The 18,056-nt window shown below is 35.7% G+C and overlaps 1 protein-coding gene across 1 annotated transcript; it reads left to right on the top strand.

Annotated features, from left to right (window-relative positions):
* Positions 1-17,194: 17,194 nt before the first annotated feature.
* On the top strand, positions 17,195-17,527 carry LOC132270184 (transcription factor MYB1-like). The gene has a single exon (XM_059771383.1). The coding sequence runs from the start codon at positions 17,195-17,197 to the stop codon at positions 17,525-17,527; it is 333 nt and encodes a 110-aa protein (XP_059627366.1).
* The last annotated feature ends 529 nt before the right edge of the window (positions 17,528-18,056 follow it).

Raw genomic sequence — 18,056 nt, 5'->3', positions numbered from 1 at the left:
GCGATATACGCACCCTAACCACTGATCCTGAGACTCAAGCTCATATCATAGCACCATACTTATATATATATAATCTAGTAACCATCCTATCCGGTATAAATTAATCCTCCATAAGTCATTCAACTTGTTCAGCTGACCTGACTTGAATATAAGTAGGACTTAACATTTTAGTTAATCCATTCCCTTATATAATAAATTAATCATCCATAAGTCATTCAACTTGTTCAGCTGACCTGACTTGAATATAAGTAGGACTTAACATTTTAGTTAATCCATTCCCTTATATAAAATAGGTAGGACTTAACTGATAAGTTAATCCGTTCCTAGAATGCCACCGTCCCATACCGGTGCATTAAATCACACAATTCAACAATTGATATAACGATTAAGGAAATACATCAAACAATCCAGAAATAACTATGATAATATGATATCAAGTTATCACAAAATAGGAATGGCTTATTATTTATTTAAGTTTCCTATATCATATGTCCTACATAAACTGAATTTTATACATATGATGATATTTTATTATACCGTCAAATAAGTATTCTCCAAATCCAATTCATCCTACACATTTAATCTCAATTATTAAAACATATTAAAAGATTAAATTCATTCGTTTGTTTAAAACATTCAAATAGCAAGCATCATTATGATTGAGTCTATTTAAATTTATTTAAACCCAAACCTAGTTCCTATTTAATGTTCAGGAATCCTAGGTATGTTTCTACGTTCCATCATTCCACAGATATGAAATATACATAATTTAAACATAAAAATTCACACCGGAAATCAAATCAAAATCATGTATTTATCAATTCATAACACAAGAACAGATATGAACCAAATTCATAAAACCTATGTTCTAATCCAATTAAACATGCATAATTATTTAATTTTATGTGTTTAATAAATCCTGAAATTTCCTAGGCATGTATAGAAACACGAATCAAAGGGAAAGAGATAGAAGAAGAACTTGCCTTAAACTTTCGGACTGAAAGTTAAACTTCTTCTTCCTTGATCTTCTCTCTAAAGGGTTTTCTCCTCATTCATTCCTCTTTCTCCTTCTCTCTCTAACTCTCTCTCTCTAGAATATATTACGTGATATATTTTCACTCATTTTTCAACCTATAGTTGTGTATTTATAGGCTAAATAATAACCCTATTCCTTTTTCCAATCCAAGTCAACTTAATAAAGAAAAATAAAAAAAATGAAAATATTAAAAAGGTAACTTAAAATATGTTACGTATATAATCTATGTATATCCTTATTAATTAAATAAAATATATACATTAGATTATTTATTAATACTAAAGTTACCATAATATTAAAAGGTAACTTAAAACATGTTACGTATAAAATATATGTATATCCTTATTATATAAATATATAAAATATATATATCAGATTATTTATTAATACTAAAGTTACTATAATATTAATAAATTACTTTCCTTTTTATATATATGTATATACATATATATCTATATATACACATATACAACTATCCATGGGTAATTATCCATACCCATCCAACCTCCTATCCAAGTAGTTCATGGGACCCAATTAGTTAGCCCATTACCACTAACCATAACCATAAAATAAAATAAAACAAAACATTTAATCATTTAATTTACAATTAATTACAATTAATCAAATACAACATTTAAGCACACAATCTAATTAAACAAATAATACAAATAACACCTAAACAAAATACAAGTAACACATAGATAAGTAGCCAATTAATCAAGTAACACTTAATTCAATTAAACACATAAACAATTAGTCAAATAATCAATTAAACAATTAAAAAAAATACAATAAAAATAAATAAATAAATACCGAGACTATCCTTTTAAAATTAGGGGTATTACACCTTTCACTAAAAATATAGCTAGGGCGAGTAGGGATTGCCCCAAGGGATTGTGAGGATTGAGCAATGTCGTGGAATCGTTATTAGGGCTAGTAGGTCGAGTGATCAAACATTTGGTTGGTTGGTTGATTGAAGAACAACTAAATTAGACTAAGTGGTAGCAAAAGAATGCAATTAGGAGTAAGTAAGAGAAAGAGATCTTGGGGTTTAGAGATCACCACTAAGCAATACATTTCTATATCATTGACAAGTGATTAATGAGGGCAAATGGTGTGTTGCAATATTGGTGTGTGTGTGTGTTTGGTTGATTTAACAAGTAAGGATGACTAGTTAAGCATGTATTATCTAAACATCATGTGAAATGCACAATATATCTAAGCAATGAAGCATATATTGTCTAAACAACATGTGAAAGGTATAATAGATCAAAACAGGTCATTAATCTTTTCATTAAGCTCACAATCCAAATACAACACAAGGATAGAGACATATGCTACTTGCATTCAAAAGCTTGGATCATCGAACAACAATCATAGATTGTCCTCCCATTTAACATTACACTACAATTACACTACATCTACACTACTAGCATGAAAATAAACTAGGGGAGAGGTACAATCCATCAAGGAATAAGTATGAACCACCAAGAGAATCACAAGAGCATTCTTTTAAGCACTATATTTTAACAATCTCCAAATCTATAGCATCAATACACATAAACATGCATCAATAACACAAAATCTAGAGACAAGCACATGAACATCTATTCTAGCATACATAGACATATGGATAGAGTGAAATGATCAATTGGAAGCATTAAACCACATAAATCATTGAATAAACAAGATCTATATATATCAAAATATCAAAACATTAATTATAACACTAATCCCTCAATGATACACAAGATTAAGATATAGAAAGCATGCTTGGGGCTAACTCTAACCCCAAGAGGATGTCTAGCCACTCATGGTGATGATGTTCCAACCTCAAGGGCTAATTCCATGGTTGAAATCTGCTCCTTGTTGATGAAGAACTCCAATGGTGCCTTTAGCCTCCTCTTCCTCTAAACTTCCTCTCCAAGAGATGATATGAAAATAATGTTGGCTCTCCCTTGTAAAAAGCAATCCTTATCCTTATATAGTTAGGTCAAAATGACACCCAAAATGAGCTGGGGTCGTGCACACAATATTCCCTAATGATTGGATAAATGACAACTTTCAATGAGATGGAAATTTAACTTTTTCGCACTGGAGGAAATTCGATCGATCGAACCTTGGTCTTGGATCGATCGAACTGGCTGAGATCTATCGAACTTAGGCTGGATCTATCCAACTGGCTGAGCTTTTTGGAAAAAGACAAATCTGAGATATTTTGGGAGATATTTATGGGAAAAGGACAAAAGAGGTTAGTGGGTGGTACAGCTGTGGATCGGATCAATCATTTGAATAAGGACAAAAGTGTTCGATCGATCAAAGGATGGTGTTGGATCGATCGAACTTTGGACTTCCTGTTTTGAGTCAAGGTTTGGATCTATCTTGAAGTGCTGAGATCGATTAGTGTTCGATCGATCGAACCTTGAAGTTGGATCGATCGAACTTTGCTGCTTTCCACCTTTGGCTTCATTTGCTTCCTTCTTTCTCCACTTTGCTCATTTCTTTGTTTAATTCCAGAATTACTTCAATTAAGCTCTTATTTGGCTGAGTTAGCTTATTTTCAGGATAAGTGCCTGAAAATGGAAATAATACGAAATCAATCTAAAACGGTAAAGTAAGATAGATAAAGGTACTAGAATGCCTAAGCTTAAGAGGTTTAAATATGCACTTTTTAGCGTTCATCACACCCCCAAACTTAAATATTGCTAATCCCTAGCAATGAACTAGAAAGTAAAGGAATGAAATGAACAACTATACAACTATGAACTAGAAAACAGTAAATGGATAACGCCACTTTCGTAGGGAACACGATTACATTTAGCATATGCAACAAGCCTTTTAAATCCCTAGGTTACCCCTAGTGAACGAGTGAAGTCTCGTGAGGGTTTCCAGAAATGGTACCCACAAACATTAAGCTCATTCTCACTAAAGAGGTACCAATATTTCAAACAAGCATTGGGAGAAAACTATCTCAAGTATGTAATTTTTCAAACATTTCTAAGCAATCTCTCAAAATTTCAACATCAAGCAAACAAATATGGTCCTCCACACATCAAGAAAATGATCATGCAAATCAAAACAACTCTACAATCCTTTTGAGTGGACCGGCATCAAATATGTTGCTATCTTAGCCAACTAAAGAATTAATCACATCCTTACCCTCAAACAAGCACACAAATCTAGTACCGATCATCAAGACAAAAAGTGGACCTTTTATTAAAGCTTTATTCATCTAGGTGCGCTTATTCTTTTCACTCGATTTTTTTTTTTTTTTTTTTTTATTGAGGATCAAAGATAGAAGTATGGTGCAATGTGTTGATCTATTAAGCTTTCTAGCAATTTATGAGGTCGAGCGTTAGGTCAATGACTCCCAAACTAGACGGCTTTAGGGCATTAGGCGTTCAAACACCCCTACGGACTTACAAGCTCAAATCAATTAGGGTACAAATCAAAACAACCTCCATCTAATCATTTCCCACTTCTCACCTTTTGGGAGAAGTCATCACTTTTTAATGCCTTTTTTTTTTTTTTAATCCACTTATTAACCTAGAGTTTGGGCCCTCCACCTTTCGGCGCAAGAAGTTCAGTGCTTGATGAGGCTAGAATCCCGGATACTTAGTGAAAAGGGGTTGTTATCCACCTTTATCAAGAATGAAAGTTTTCAATGCACTACTAGCCCAATTGGGATATAACCAATTCAATAATCAACAAAGCATGTACCCCACAAATGAATGCTAGTGTGCACCTGTGCTAGTGTAGAACCCTAGAGTGAATCTCAAACAACAATCACAAAATCAGGATGATGTGGACCACGAATCCAAGCAAGATATCAATCTTTCGAAAAATTTACTCCTAAATGGCATCCACAAGGCATATAAGGAGTATTGGACTCTCAAGTCAAGCAATTTTTAAATTTTAAGCAATATAGTTCTCAAAAGATCAAAATCATGGCTAGATATGGACCAATCATAGAAATATCCCTCAAATACACAAGTAATGCTCAAAATATATGCAATTTAAAACTAACACTGCAAAACACCATTCCCCCCAAACTTAAATTGCACAATGTCCTCAATATGTAAAGAGAACAAAGGAAAGAGTATACTAGTGCAACTAAGCAAGAATGATCGAGACTGAAGTATCCGAAGTGGGTGGTATGCCCCCCCCCCCCCCCCCAAACTTGGGATGAATTGTGGTCCTGAAAATTAGTACTTGGATAAACTCATCAGATAACAAAATGGGATAATTAGTATACAGTGGATATGTAAGTGTAAATGGGATAAACAGATAAATAAATGAGAAAGGTTGGTCCTGAAAATTGGGTAGCACTCTCTCACTGAAGTCACTGTGATGCACCTGATGGAGTTAAAATGACAGATGTATCAATAAAAACATGCAACATCCATCATAGATAAAAACAACCATAAAGTGCGATACATCCAGTGTCAAAAGACGACAGACCCGGCTGTAAAAATAATTATAGTGTCATAAATGTAACAGACACGCAACATAGATATATATATAAAAAGATAAAGAGACTGGGAGTCTCAAGCAGAAGGGGCAGGACAAATGGAGCGAACTCCGCGGATCTCCCTGGCTAAGTCATCAATGGCAGTCAAGATCTCCGTACGAAGGCGAACAATCTCAGCTCTAATGGCAGCCACCATATTCAGATGGAGGGTAGTGAAATCAGCTCTCAGGGCAACCAGCATATCCTCTAAACTCTGAAGGTGCGCTTCGAAGCGAGATAGTTGATCATGACCCTTAGGTGCAGCTGAAGCAGAGGAACTGTCATTCTGAGCCATGGTCTGGAAATCGAAAAAGAAGAACTTGCAATGGAAGTTAGTGCCAGGATAAAGAATTAAAAGCACGGAATAGAATCATGTGTGTCAAATAAGATAGACAAAACAGATATGACATGAATCTATGCAGGTGACAGGATAGGAATCATGCTAAGCAATATAAGTATGAAATGCATCCAATGTGGAATATCACAGGCATTGGGCATAAATAAGATAGCATGAATATGAAATATGATGTATGAAGTGTGTGTATGAGATCTGTGAAGTTCGATCGATCAGAAAAAGAAGTGAGATCGATTACAAAAGTTGGATCGATCGAAAGTAAGTGAGATCGATCTCACAACTTCAATCGATCTGATATATGAGTTCGATCGATCTCTCAAGATCGATCTAAGATACAAGTTCGATCGATCCAACTGTACGACGATGAAAACTGAAAGGTCACAGATCTGTGACGATGGAAGCACGGGGCCCACTCGAACGTGTTCGTGGGCCCTACAACACATCAAATCAACAATAATCAACCCACAAACATGGCCCATACTCCTAAATCGAACAAAAACATCAAAAAGATATACAAATATATACATATATATACACATATATAAAATATGCTTCAAAGCTCATCAATAATGGAGATTCATCATATATAAAGCATGGATTCAAGCTATAAAGCATATATGCATGAGATCAAAGCGTTAAATCAATATGAGATTCTCGGATCTCACCTCAAAACGAAAGGAGAGAAGGGGATGTGAAGAGGGTTAAATCCGAGAAGAGAGAGAGAGTGATACTCACTGGATCTCGCCGGAGATGGAAGAGATGAGTGCACAGTGACGAGGGAGAAAAAGGGGTTAGGGTTTGGAGAGAGGGTTGGATCGATCTATAAGATCGATCTTAAAAACCCTCGATTCTATTTTTAAAAACATTCCCCGATTAGTTCGATCGATCGAACTTCAGATGAGATCGATCGAACTTTCTCTCTTTAAGGTATTTTTAGAATTTTTGAAAAATTAAAAACTAAAATTAAAAATTAAAAATTAAAATTGAAAAATAAAAAATATTTTTGGATTTTTGAAAAATAAAAATAAAATAAAATAAAATCTTTTTGGTATTTTTGGAAAATAAAATAATATAAAATAAAAATATTTTTGGATTTTGAAATTTAAAAAGTCAAAATAAAGTCAAAGAATGAAATGAAGAACTAAGATCGATTGGAATAAGAGTTCGATCGATCGAACAGAGAGCAAAAATATGCAGGTTTTTGGTTCAGAAAATTGGCTCAGTGTTGGAACTTGAAGATCGATCGAACTTGAAAGTTAGATCGATCGAAGAAGTTCAGATCGATCTTGGAATGTTTCGATCGATGAGACAGAGAGGTGTTTTTGATACAGGTTTCTGCAGGCTCAAAATTTTTCTAAGTGTTGAGTCATAAGTGTTGAGTTAGAAGATCGATCGAACTTAGAAGTTGGATCGATCGAACTTGGAAGTTGGATCGATCGAAGGTCTCTTGATCGATCTAAAGTTAGTTCGAACGATGGGACATAGAGGTGATTTGGATACAGGTTTCTGCAGGTCGAAAATTTTTCTAAGTGTTGGATGTAAAATGGAGTTCGATCGATCAAACTCAGGTATGAGATCGATCGAACTATGCAGAATGCTCAATAATGACATGAAAGCTCATGCAATTCTCACCAAAGTTCCTTTCAATGCATATGAACCAAAAACAAGTATCTAGACTTCGCAAGAAATGAAATGTAAGATAGAAATGAGGGAGAAATAGGGTTTTGACACCCTACGAATGCTTTTGCTAGTCTTTAACGTCTCTAGCAAGACATTGGGCTCTTTTAGCCCGGATCAAAGATTTTGTTATCCATCCCCTCCATGTTGGGGTGATAAATACCTTGAGCTCCACCCAACAAATGGTTCTTGGAAGAACTTGTTGGATCAAACTCAAAAGAAGCTTTTGATCCTTTGTCCAAACAATCTTCTATGTGATTATACACCGGGTCAATTAAATGTGCAGCTTCTAAATGTCTTTGAAAGACTTGACCCTCGATGTAAGGTTTCAACCTCTGCCCATTAACTTTGAAAATGTTCCCCTTCTTCAAGTTTTTGATTTCAACCGCCCCATGAGGTGCAACAGAGACAATTTCATAGGGACCCTCCCATTTGGTTCTCAATTTTCCCAGGAAAGAGTTTCAGTCTAGAGTTGAAAGGCCAGGCTTTTTGACCGGGTTCCAAAGACTTTTTCACAATATGCTTATCATGAAAGGCTTTAGTTCGTTCTTTGTAGATTTTGGCATTATCATAAGCATTGTGTCTCAACTCTTCTAACTCACTCAATTGAAGTATCCTATTTGTTCTAACTCAACTAGAAGATGGCAAGGCTTTTCATATACAAGCTTATAGGGAGACATGCCAATGGGAGTCTTATATGCCGTCCGGTAAGCCCACAAAGCATCATTTAGTTTCCTTGACCAATCCTTCCAGGTGGTGTTAACCGTTTTCTCAAGAATATGCTTAATTTCCTGGTTAGACACTTCAACTTGCCCACTTGTTTGAGGATGGTAGGGAGTGGCTACCTTATGAGTGACGGAGTACTTAAGAAATAAGTGTCTCAAGAATTGATTGCAAAAATGCTTTCCTCCATCACTTATTATGGCCCTTGGCATACCAAAACGAGCAAAGATATTGGATTTAATGAATTGAATGACCACGGAGTGGTCATTTGTTTTGGTAGCACATGCTTCCACCCACTTGGAAACATAATCAACGGCAAGAAGAATATATTGAAAACCATAGGACATAGGAAACGAACCATAAAATCAATGCCCCATATATTAAAGATCTCAACAACAAGTATATTGGTCAAGGGCAGCATATCTCTTCTAGACATTGTCCCCATCTTTTGACATCTCTCACATGATTTGCAAAAATTGTAGGCATCTCTACGAATAGTAGGCCAAAAGAGCCCACTTTAAAGAACTTTCATGGCGGTTTTCTTTGCACTAAAATGCCCACCACATGCAAGAGTATGACAAAACACTAGGACGCTTGGAATTTCGCTCTCCGGAATGCATCTCCTTACAATTTGATCGGGACAATACCAGTATAAGACAGGGTCTTCCCAATAGTAATTCCGCATGTTAGCAAATAAACGATTCTTTTTGTTCTTTGACCAAGAAGTTGGTAGCTTGCCTACTGCCAAATAATTCACAATGTCGGCAAACCAAGGCATTTTTCCATTGAAAATTTGAAAGAGTTGTTCATCTGGAAAAGAATCACAAATTGGTGGACTAGGGAAATGTTCTATCGTCAACATAGAAAGATAATCGGTCACCACATTTTCGGTGCCTTTCTTGTCCTTGATTTCAAAATCGAATTCCTGGAGGAGCAAAATCCATCAATCAACCTAGGTTTTGTTTCCCTTTTTGTCAAAAGATGTCTCAAAGCGGCATGGTCAGAATAAACGACAACCTTAGAACCTAAGAGATAGGACCGGAATTTGTCAAGGGCATACACTACAGCAAGTAATTCTTTCTCGGTAGTGGAGTAATTCAATTGAGCTCCTGAGAAAGTTTTACTTGCATAGTATATAGCGCATGGGAGCTTACCTACTCTTTGTCCTAAAACTGCTCCCATGGCATAATCTGAAGCATCACACATAATTTCAAATGGAAGTGACCAATTGGGAGGTTGCATGATAAGAGCTGATGACAATAAGGCACGCGACTTATGGAAGGCGTCTAAGCATGCTTGATCAAAGACAAAAGGAGTTTCCTTGGCAAGGAGATTGCACAAGGGTCGAGCAATTTTGCTAAAGTCTTTGATGAAACGACGATAGAAGTCGGCATATCCTAGAAAGGAGTGAACTTTTCTCACCATTGAAGGTGGAGGTAATTCAAAAATAAGCTCAACTTTTGTCTTATCTACCTCAATTCCCCTTTTTAATATGACGTGACCCAAAACAATACCCTCTTGAACCATAAAATGACTCTTTTCCCAACTAAGAATAAGATTTGTTTCACGACATCTTTTGAGCACTAAATCCAAATTCTTGAGGCACACATCAAATGAAGACCCAAAAACAGAAAAATCGTCCATGAAAACTTCAAGATACTCTTCCACCATGTCCGAGAAAATTGACATCATACACCTTTGGAATGTGGCGGGTGCATTGCACAAACCAAAAGGCATCCGTCTATAAGCAAATGTACCGAATGGACAAGTAAAGGTGGTTTTCTCTTGATCCAATGGGTCTAGGGCCACTTGATTGTAACCCGAATAGCCATCAAGGAAGCAATAATATTGTTGTCCGGCCAATCTCTCTAGAATTTGATCAATGAATGGCAAAGGGAAGTGATCATTTCTAGTGGCGGTATTCAATTTACGATAATCAATGCATACACGCCATGAATTGGCGGTACGCTTAGAGATTTCTTCACCTTTTGCATTTTCAACCATGGTAATCCCCGATTTCTTGGGAATTACTTGGGTAGGGCTCACCCATTTGCTATCGGAGATTGGATCGATAATCCCGGCATCTAAGAGCTTGACTACTTCCTTTTTAACTACCTCTTTCATGTTGGGGTTAAGCCTCCTTTGGGCATCCCTAAAAAGTTTTGCATCCTCTTCCATTAGTATACGATGCATACAAATAGAAGGATCAATTCCCTTAAGATCCGCCACACTCCACCTTATGGCTTCCTTATTTTCTTTAAGCACATTTAAAAGAGCATTTTCTTGGTCTTTTTCAAGAATTGAAGAGATGATGACCGGAAGAGTGTCTTGTGGACCTAGAAATGCATACTTAAGATTGGAAGGTAGAGTTTTAAGCTCAAGAGCTGGTGGAGAGACTAATGATGGAACCAGTGGAGTGCTAGAGAGTGGGGGAAGAGATTCTATTGGGGTTTTCCAAGATGGGCAATCTAAACTTGCGACGGATTCCATGAGATTGCTTACTTCATTTATTGAATTTTCATCATCAAACCCACAATTACCATACATTTCAAGAAGACAAGAAGCAAGAGGATCATCAGATAAAAGAGATGAAAGATTATCCTCAATTGGTTGTTTCATTAACATGATGGGAATTGATTTCTCAACAACCTCATCCAACACATCAACAAGACAACACTCGTCTTCATCTATGGGATGTCGACTTGCATTGAAAACATTAAGCTTGACCATCATATTGCAAAAGAAAGGTCCATAACTCCGGACCTACAGTTAATTGTTGCATTCGCGGTGGCAAGGAATGGTCTTCCTAAGATGATTGGGATGTGGTTGGTGGAATTAGCAACCGGTTCAGTATCAAGAATTACAAAGTCCACCGGAAAGTAGAATTTATCCACTTTGACAAGGATGTCCTCAACCATACCCCTAGGTGTTTTGACGGATCTATCAGCCATTTAAATCACCACCGAGGTTGGCTTTAACTCATTCAACCCTAGTTGGACATACACAGAGTAAGGAATCAAATTGACACTCGCACCTAAGTCAAGAAAAGCTCTACGAATTTCATGGGTTCCAATTACACAAGAAATAGTCGGAGAACCGGGATCTTTGAACTTAAGTGGAGTGTTTTGTTGAAGAATGAAACTCACTTGCTCCGTGAGGAACACTTTTTTAGGGCTTTGTCCCTTGTTCTTCCTCTTTTGTGTGCAAAGATCCGTCAAGAATTTTGCATAAGGTGGAATTTGCCTAATTGCATCCAATAGAGGAAGATTTATGCTTACTTTCTTGAAAACATCCATCATATCATGTATTTTCCTATCTTGCCTCCCTTGAGGCGAAGTTTTTCTCAACGCATAAGGGAAATGAGCTTTTAACTCATAAGACCTTGCAATTTGAGAAGATGATGTGGAGGAGATTGAGATTTCCGATTTGGAACATTTTCATCCCAGGAGATAGGAGTAGAATTGGGAATTGAATAGGTGTCAACTTTTGGTTGTACCGGTTCACTATCTTCCCTTGGTAATTCTACCCTATTGTCAACTTGTTTACCACTTCTCAAGGTGGTGATGGCTTGCGCTTGAGCTTGGGAAGAATACCCCGATGTAGGGTTTGCTTCCACACAAAATTGGGCTTTTGGGTTCCTCTCGAGTTGACTAGGTAACTTACCAACTTCCCTTACATTCAAGGCATTAGTTATGGTCCCGATTTGGGATTCAAGCTTTGATATAGATTGAGCGTGGGAATGCAACAAGTTGGTATTCTTCTCTAAACTACCCAATGCCATTAAAACCTTATCTTCAAATGTAGAATTACTAGAAAGTGCATGAGGGTGATAAAAATCCACTTGAGAATCATACATTTGAGGATGTGAAAAATTATTCATACTTTGATGATGGGAGGAAGAAGAAGCAAATCCTTGAAAACCTCCATTTCTTTTATGGGGTGGAATGTATTTTCTTTGAAGATTTTTAGCTTGATAAGGGCTTAAGCTTTCATTCCACAATGGAACATATGCCTTTGAATAAGGGTGAGCAAATGTAGCATTAATTTGTTCAAAGTGTTCATTAACAACACGTCCATGGGGACAATTGAAAGTAGTATGCAAAACACTTGAACATGTCATGCAAGGCTTATAAAGATAAGTTGTATGATGAAAAGGAGATGAATTGTTAGCCGGTTTTTGATTCAACAAGAATTGAACAAATTTTTTAGAAAGAGTTTTAATCTCGGCTACAATTTCCAATGGACTCTCTACTTGACACACTTGTAATTCTCTCTTCTTTTCTTTTGAACCATGGTTAAATCGAGAAACATAGTATTTTTGCAAAGAATGTTCGCTCATTTTCTCAAAAAGGTTCTAAATGTCATCTCCATGTTTTTCAAAATATGATCCTCCACACGATGTATCAACAATGTTTTTATGAAAGTCGGATAGGCCCTCATAGAAATATTGAACCACTTGCCATTTCGGAATGCCATGATGAGGGCATTTGCTTAGCAAATCGTTCAATCTTTCACAAGCCTCATGTAACCACTCTCCTTCCCTTTGAGAGAATTCTCTAATAGAAGCATGCATTGCATTAGTCAAACTTACGGGGTAAAATTTTGTTAAAAATTCATTTTGCATTTGTGTCCAAGATGTTATTGAATTTGCCCCCAAAGTGTTAAACCAATGCTTTACTTTGTTTTTAAGAGTAAAAAGGAAGAGAAGTAGTCTAAAGACTTCCTCCGGAACATCCATGTATCTAACGGTGGAACATATTTCAAAGAATTCATTAAGATACTTATAAGGCTCCTCATCATCTAAGCCATAAAAGAGTAGACACATTTGAATGGTCTCGGGCTTGATTTCATAATGATTTGCCTCAAAATTAGGTAACACAATGCAAGTAGGTGCATGATGTGTATGAAGATGGTAATGATCACGAAGGACCATTGGAAGAATTGGAGCTTGAACTTCGGGACCGTGTTGGTTAGGAAGAGGGTTTTGCATGGAATGTGGATCTAAGTAGCCAAGTTTACCTTCTAAGTTTTCCATGGAAATGCCTAGAATGAATAATATGACAAGTTCTACAAAAGACTACAAATGACACACTAAACACAACAAAACAAACACTCCTCCTTCGCAACAAGTCAATGATCGACAAACTTCCTCCACATACAATGATCCCATACTCCCATGCTTTGACAATAATAATGCAATGACAAGAAAAATGCCTCCACGCGGGCTCACGATTTATCTACAAATGAAATGCAATGCCTCCACGCGAGCTTACGATTTAACTAAGGAGATTGAGTCAAGAAAGTCTCACAAAGGTCCTATAGCACTTCAACTCCAAATTTAGCTTAGTTTAGAATTTTTTTTTTTTTTTTTTAAATTTTTAGCTTTTTCCTTTATTTTGCTTTGCTTTGCTCCTTAGCTTGGATGCTCCTTTGCTTGGCTTCTCTCCAACAATACACCTAGTCAAGTAAGAACAAACACAATAAATAACCAAAAAGAAGAATGAAATCAAAGTAAAGTAAAGACACGATCAAAAGAGTACTAATCCTAATTGAATTCCATAAATTCGACGTCGCCTAATCAAATCAATCAATCCCCGACAACGGCGTCAAAAACTTGATGGATCTCCTTAGAGTGTCGCTACACCATCAGCTTAAGAGTATGTGCATTAAGGCGAGGGCCAAGTTTTACATTTATAAAAGCCACTACTACCTTTCACTAAAAATATAGCTAAGGTGAGTAGGGATCGCCCCAAGGGATTGTGAGGATCGAGCAATGTCGTGGAATCGTTATTAGGGCTAGTAGGTCGAGTGATCAAACAATTGGTTGGTTGGTTGATTAAAGAGCAACTAAATTAGACTAAGTGGTAGCAAAAGAATGCAATTAAGAGTAAGTAAGAGAGAGAGATCTTGGGGTTTAGAGATCACCACCAAGCAATGCATTTCTATATCATTGACAAGTGATTAATGAGGGCAAATGGTGTGTTGCAATATTGGTGTGTGTGTGTGTTTGGTTGATTCAACAAGAAAGGATGACTAGTTAAGCATGTATTATCTAAATATCATGTGAAAGGCACAATATATCTAAGCAATGAAGCATATATTGTCTAAACAACATGTGAAATGCACAATAGATCAAAACAGGTCATTAATCTTTTCATTAAGCTCATAATCCAAATACAACACAAGGATAGAGACATATGTTACTTGCATTCAAAAGTTTGGATCATCAAACAACATGCATAGATTATCCTCCCATTTAACACTACACTACAACTACACTACATCTACACTACTAGCATGAAAATAAACTAGGGGAGAGGCACAATCCATCAAGGAATAAGTATGAACCATCAAGAGAATCATAAGAGCATTCTTTTAAGCACTATGTTTTGACAATCTCTAAATCTATAGCATCAATACACATAGACATGCATCAATAACACAAAATCTAGAGACAAGCACATGAACATCTATTCTAGCATACATAGACATATAGATAGAGTGAAATGATCAATTGGAAGCATTAAACCACATAAATCATTGAATAAATAAGATTTATATATATCAAAATGTCAAAACATTAATTACAACACTAATCCCTCAATGATACACAAGATTAAGATATAGAAAACATGCTTGGGACTAACTCTAGCCCCAAGATGATGTCTAGCCACTCATGGTGATGATGCTCCAACCCTCAAGGGCTAATTCCATGGTTGAAATCTGCTCCTTGTTGATGAAGAACTCCAATGGTGTCTCTAGCCTCCCTTCCTCTAAACTTCTTCTTCAAGAGATGATATGAAAATAATGTTGGCTCTCCCTTGTAAAAAGCAATCCTTATCCTTATATAGGTAGGTCAAAATGACACCCAAAATGAGCTGGGGTCGTGCACACAATATTCCCTAATGATTGGATAAAGGATAACTTTCAATGAGATGGAAATTTAACTTTTTCGCACTGGAGGAAGTTCGATCGATCGAACCTTGGTCTTGGATCGATCGAACTGGCTGAGATCTATCGAACTTAGGCTGGATCGATCCAACTGGCCGAGCTTTTTGGAAAAAGACAAATCCGAGATATTTTGGGAGATATTTATGGGAAAAGGACAAAAGAGGTTAGTGGGTGGTACAGCTGTGGATCAGATCAATCATTTGAATAAGGACAAAAGTGTTCGATCGATCGAAGGATGGTGTTGGATTGATTGAACTTTGGACTTCCTGCTTTAGGTCAAGGTTTGGATCTATCTTGAAGTGCTGAGATCGATCAGTGTTCGATCGATCGAACCTTGAAGTTGGATCGATCGAACTTTGCTGCTTTCCACCTTTGACTTCATTTGCTTCCTTCTTTCTCCACTTTGTTCCTTTCTTTGTTTAATCCTAGAATTGCTTCAATTAAGCTCTTATTTGACTGAGTTAGCTTATTTTCAGGATAAGTGCCTGAAAATGGAAATAATACGAAATCAATTTAAAACGGTAAAGTAAGATAGATAAAGGTACTAGAATGCCTAAGCTTAAGAGGTTTAAATACGCATTTTTCAACGCTCATCACACCCCCAAACTTAAATATTGCTAGTCCCTAGCAATGAACTAGAAAGTAAAGGAATGAAATGAACAACTATACAATTATGAACTAGAAAACAGTAAATAGATAACGCCACTTTCGTAGGGAACACGATTACATTTAGCATATGCAAGAAGCCTTTTAAACCCTAGGTTATCCCTAGTGAACGAGTGAAGTCTCATGAGGGTTTCCAGAAATGATACCCACAAACATTAAACTCATTCTCACTAAAGAGGCACCAATATTTCAAACAAGTATTGGGAAAAAACTACCTCAAGTATGCAATTTTTCAAACATTTCTAAGCAATCTCTTAAAATTTCAACATCAAGCAAACAAATATGGTCTTCCACACATCAAGAAAATGATCATGCAAATCAAAACAACTCTAGAATCCTTTTGAGTGGACCGACATCAAATATGGTAATATATTAGCCAACTAAAGAATTAATAGCATCCTTACCCTCAAACTACACACAAATCTAGTACCGATCATCAATACAAAAGGTGGACCTTTTATTAAAGCTTTATTCATCTAGGTGCGCTTATTCTTTTCACTCATTTTTTTTTAATTTTTTATTTTTTATCTTCATTGAATAAACAAAAACTCTATCGCATTAGACAAAGATATATTTAAAGAGTATCTATAAAACTCTAACACAAATTACCTAATTATACGAGTATTATTAATATAAAAAATTGGAAATCTAATTATACGAGTATTATTAATATATATATATATATATATATATATATATATATTTTAAAAAATAAAATAATTTATATAAAACTCTATCACAAATTATCTATTTTATTTTCAATAAAATTTTATCACATTAGACAAAATATAATTAAAGAGTTTCTATAAAATTCTAATACAAATTACCTATTTATCTACTTATTTTATTTAAAATTCAATCAAGATGGCACATGTTCTATACATAGAGGCATGGAGGAAGGAGGAAAGGAGACTGAAGTTAAGAATTTTAGAAATCTCCAGAAATCCAGACGGTCTTGAGAGACTCAGAAGTGTAGAATATCAAATCATCTGTGCTCGGAAGAACTCTCTTTATTCTAAATGAAGTCAAAAGCCTTTGAAAATGGAATTTCTTGGAAGAACTCTCTTTATTCTTAATGAAAATCATTATGGCATGGGACCTGACTTGTGTATGGTTTGTATTATTGGATTTTGAGATGTGTTGTTGAGTGGGGTTCAAAAACACTTATCAGGGAGACGAATTAATGACTTGGCAGGTCTCCTCCAAACATGAAATTTTATAATTTTTATATTCTGAGTAACATACATGGAAGGAGAATTTGGAAGGTTTTGAACTCATGTCTTGGAGTTGTGGAATTTTGACTAGATGGTCACTGATTGCTGGTAGAATTCCGGGGAGGACGGCAAATGATGTGAAGAACTACTGGTACACCCACCTCCAGAATAAGCCTGTGGATTGCGAAGAAGTTGCAATTACCAAAGCCATAAAATCTCGACCTCGGAGATTTTTGAGACAGTACTCTCGCTCAGATGAAATTATGTGGTGGGATAACATGGTTGTTGACATGGAATTAATTGAGTCCATGGGTGGCTCAGATGAGGAGCTCATTACAAGCCTTTGGCCTGATGAAGTAGCTGCTGGAGTCAATATTGCAAGTGGACATGAGTAAGAAATCTTGTTGGACACTGTTTATTGGTGTCGCCAAAAACCGAGATTCGGCACCGTGGCCTTACTCTTTTGTGTTTTGAAGTTTAAAATTTGGAAATCTATAGTTTGGCCGAGTTGGCTTTTACTCTCTTCTTGTAACCTTGCTCTTTCTTGTCCTCTGTTGAGTTTGTTGCTTAGAAAATTTATAACTCTTCAAATTAGCTAATAAAATTCAAATTACAAATTACCTAACAAAATTTAAATTACTATAAAATTATAAAAAATTTATTAATTAGTATAAAAAATCTATATTATTATTAAAAGAGTTTCTATAAAACTCTAATACAAAATATATCTATATTTATCCATACTATTATTAAATGTGCAAAGAGTTTTTTACTATTTCAGTATTTATTTATTAATAATATCAAAAATATTTATTAATTGATAAAAAACTCTAAAAATTACCTAATAAAATTCAAATTACCTATTTATCTATTTGTTTCTAAAAAATTACCTGATAAAATAAATCACCAATTTCAAATTACCTA

The sequence above is a fragment of the Cornus florida genome, unplaced genomic scaffold, assembly GCF_030987335.1.
Source record: "Cornus florida cultivar Cherokee Brave unplaced genomic scaffold, ASM3098733v1 CherokeeBrave_3.0.0_Hap2_Chr08, whole genome shotgun sequence".
Taxonomy (NCBI): Eukaryota; Viridiplantae; Streptophyta; class Magnoliopsida; order Cornales; family Cornaceae; genus Cornus; species Cornus florida.
The sequence above is the reverse complement of the archived record's forward strand: the minus strand, read 5'-3'. Positions and strand labels throughout refer to the sequence as shown.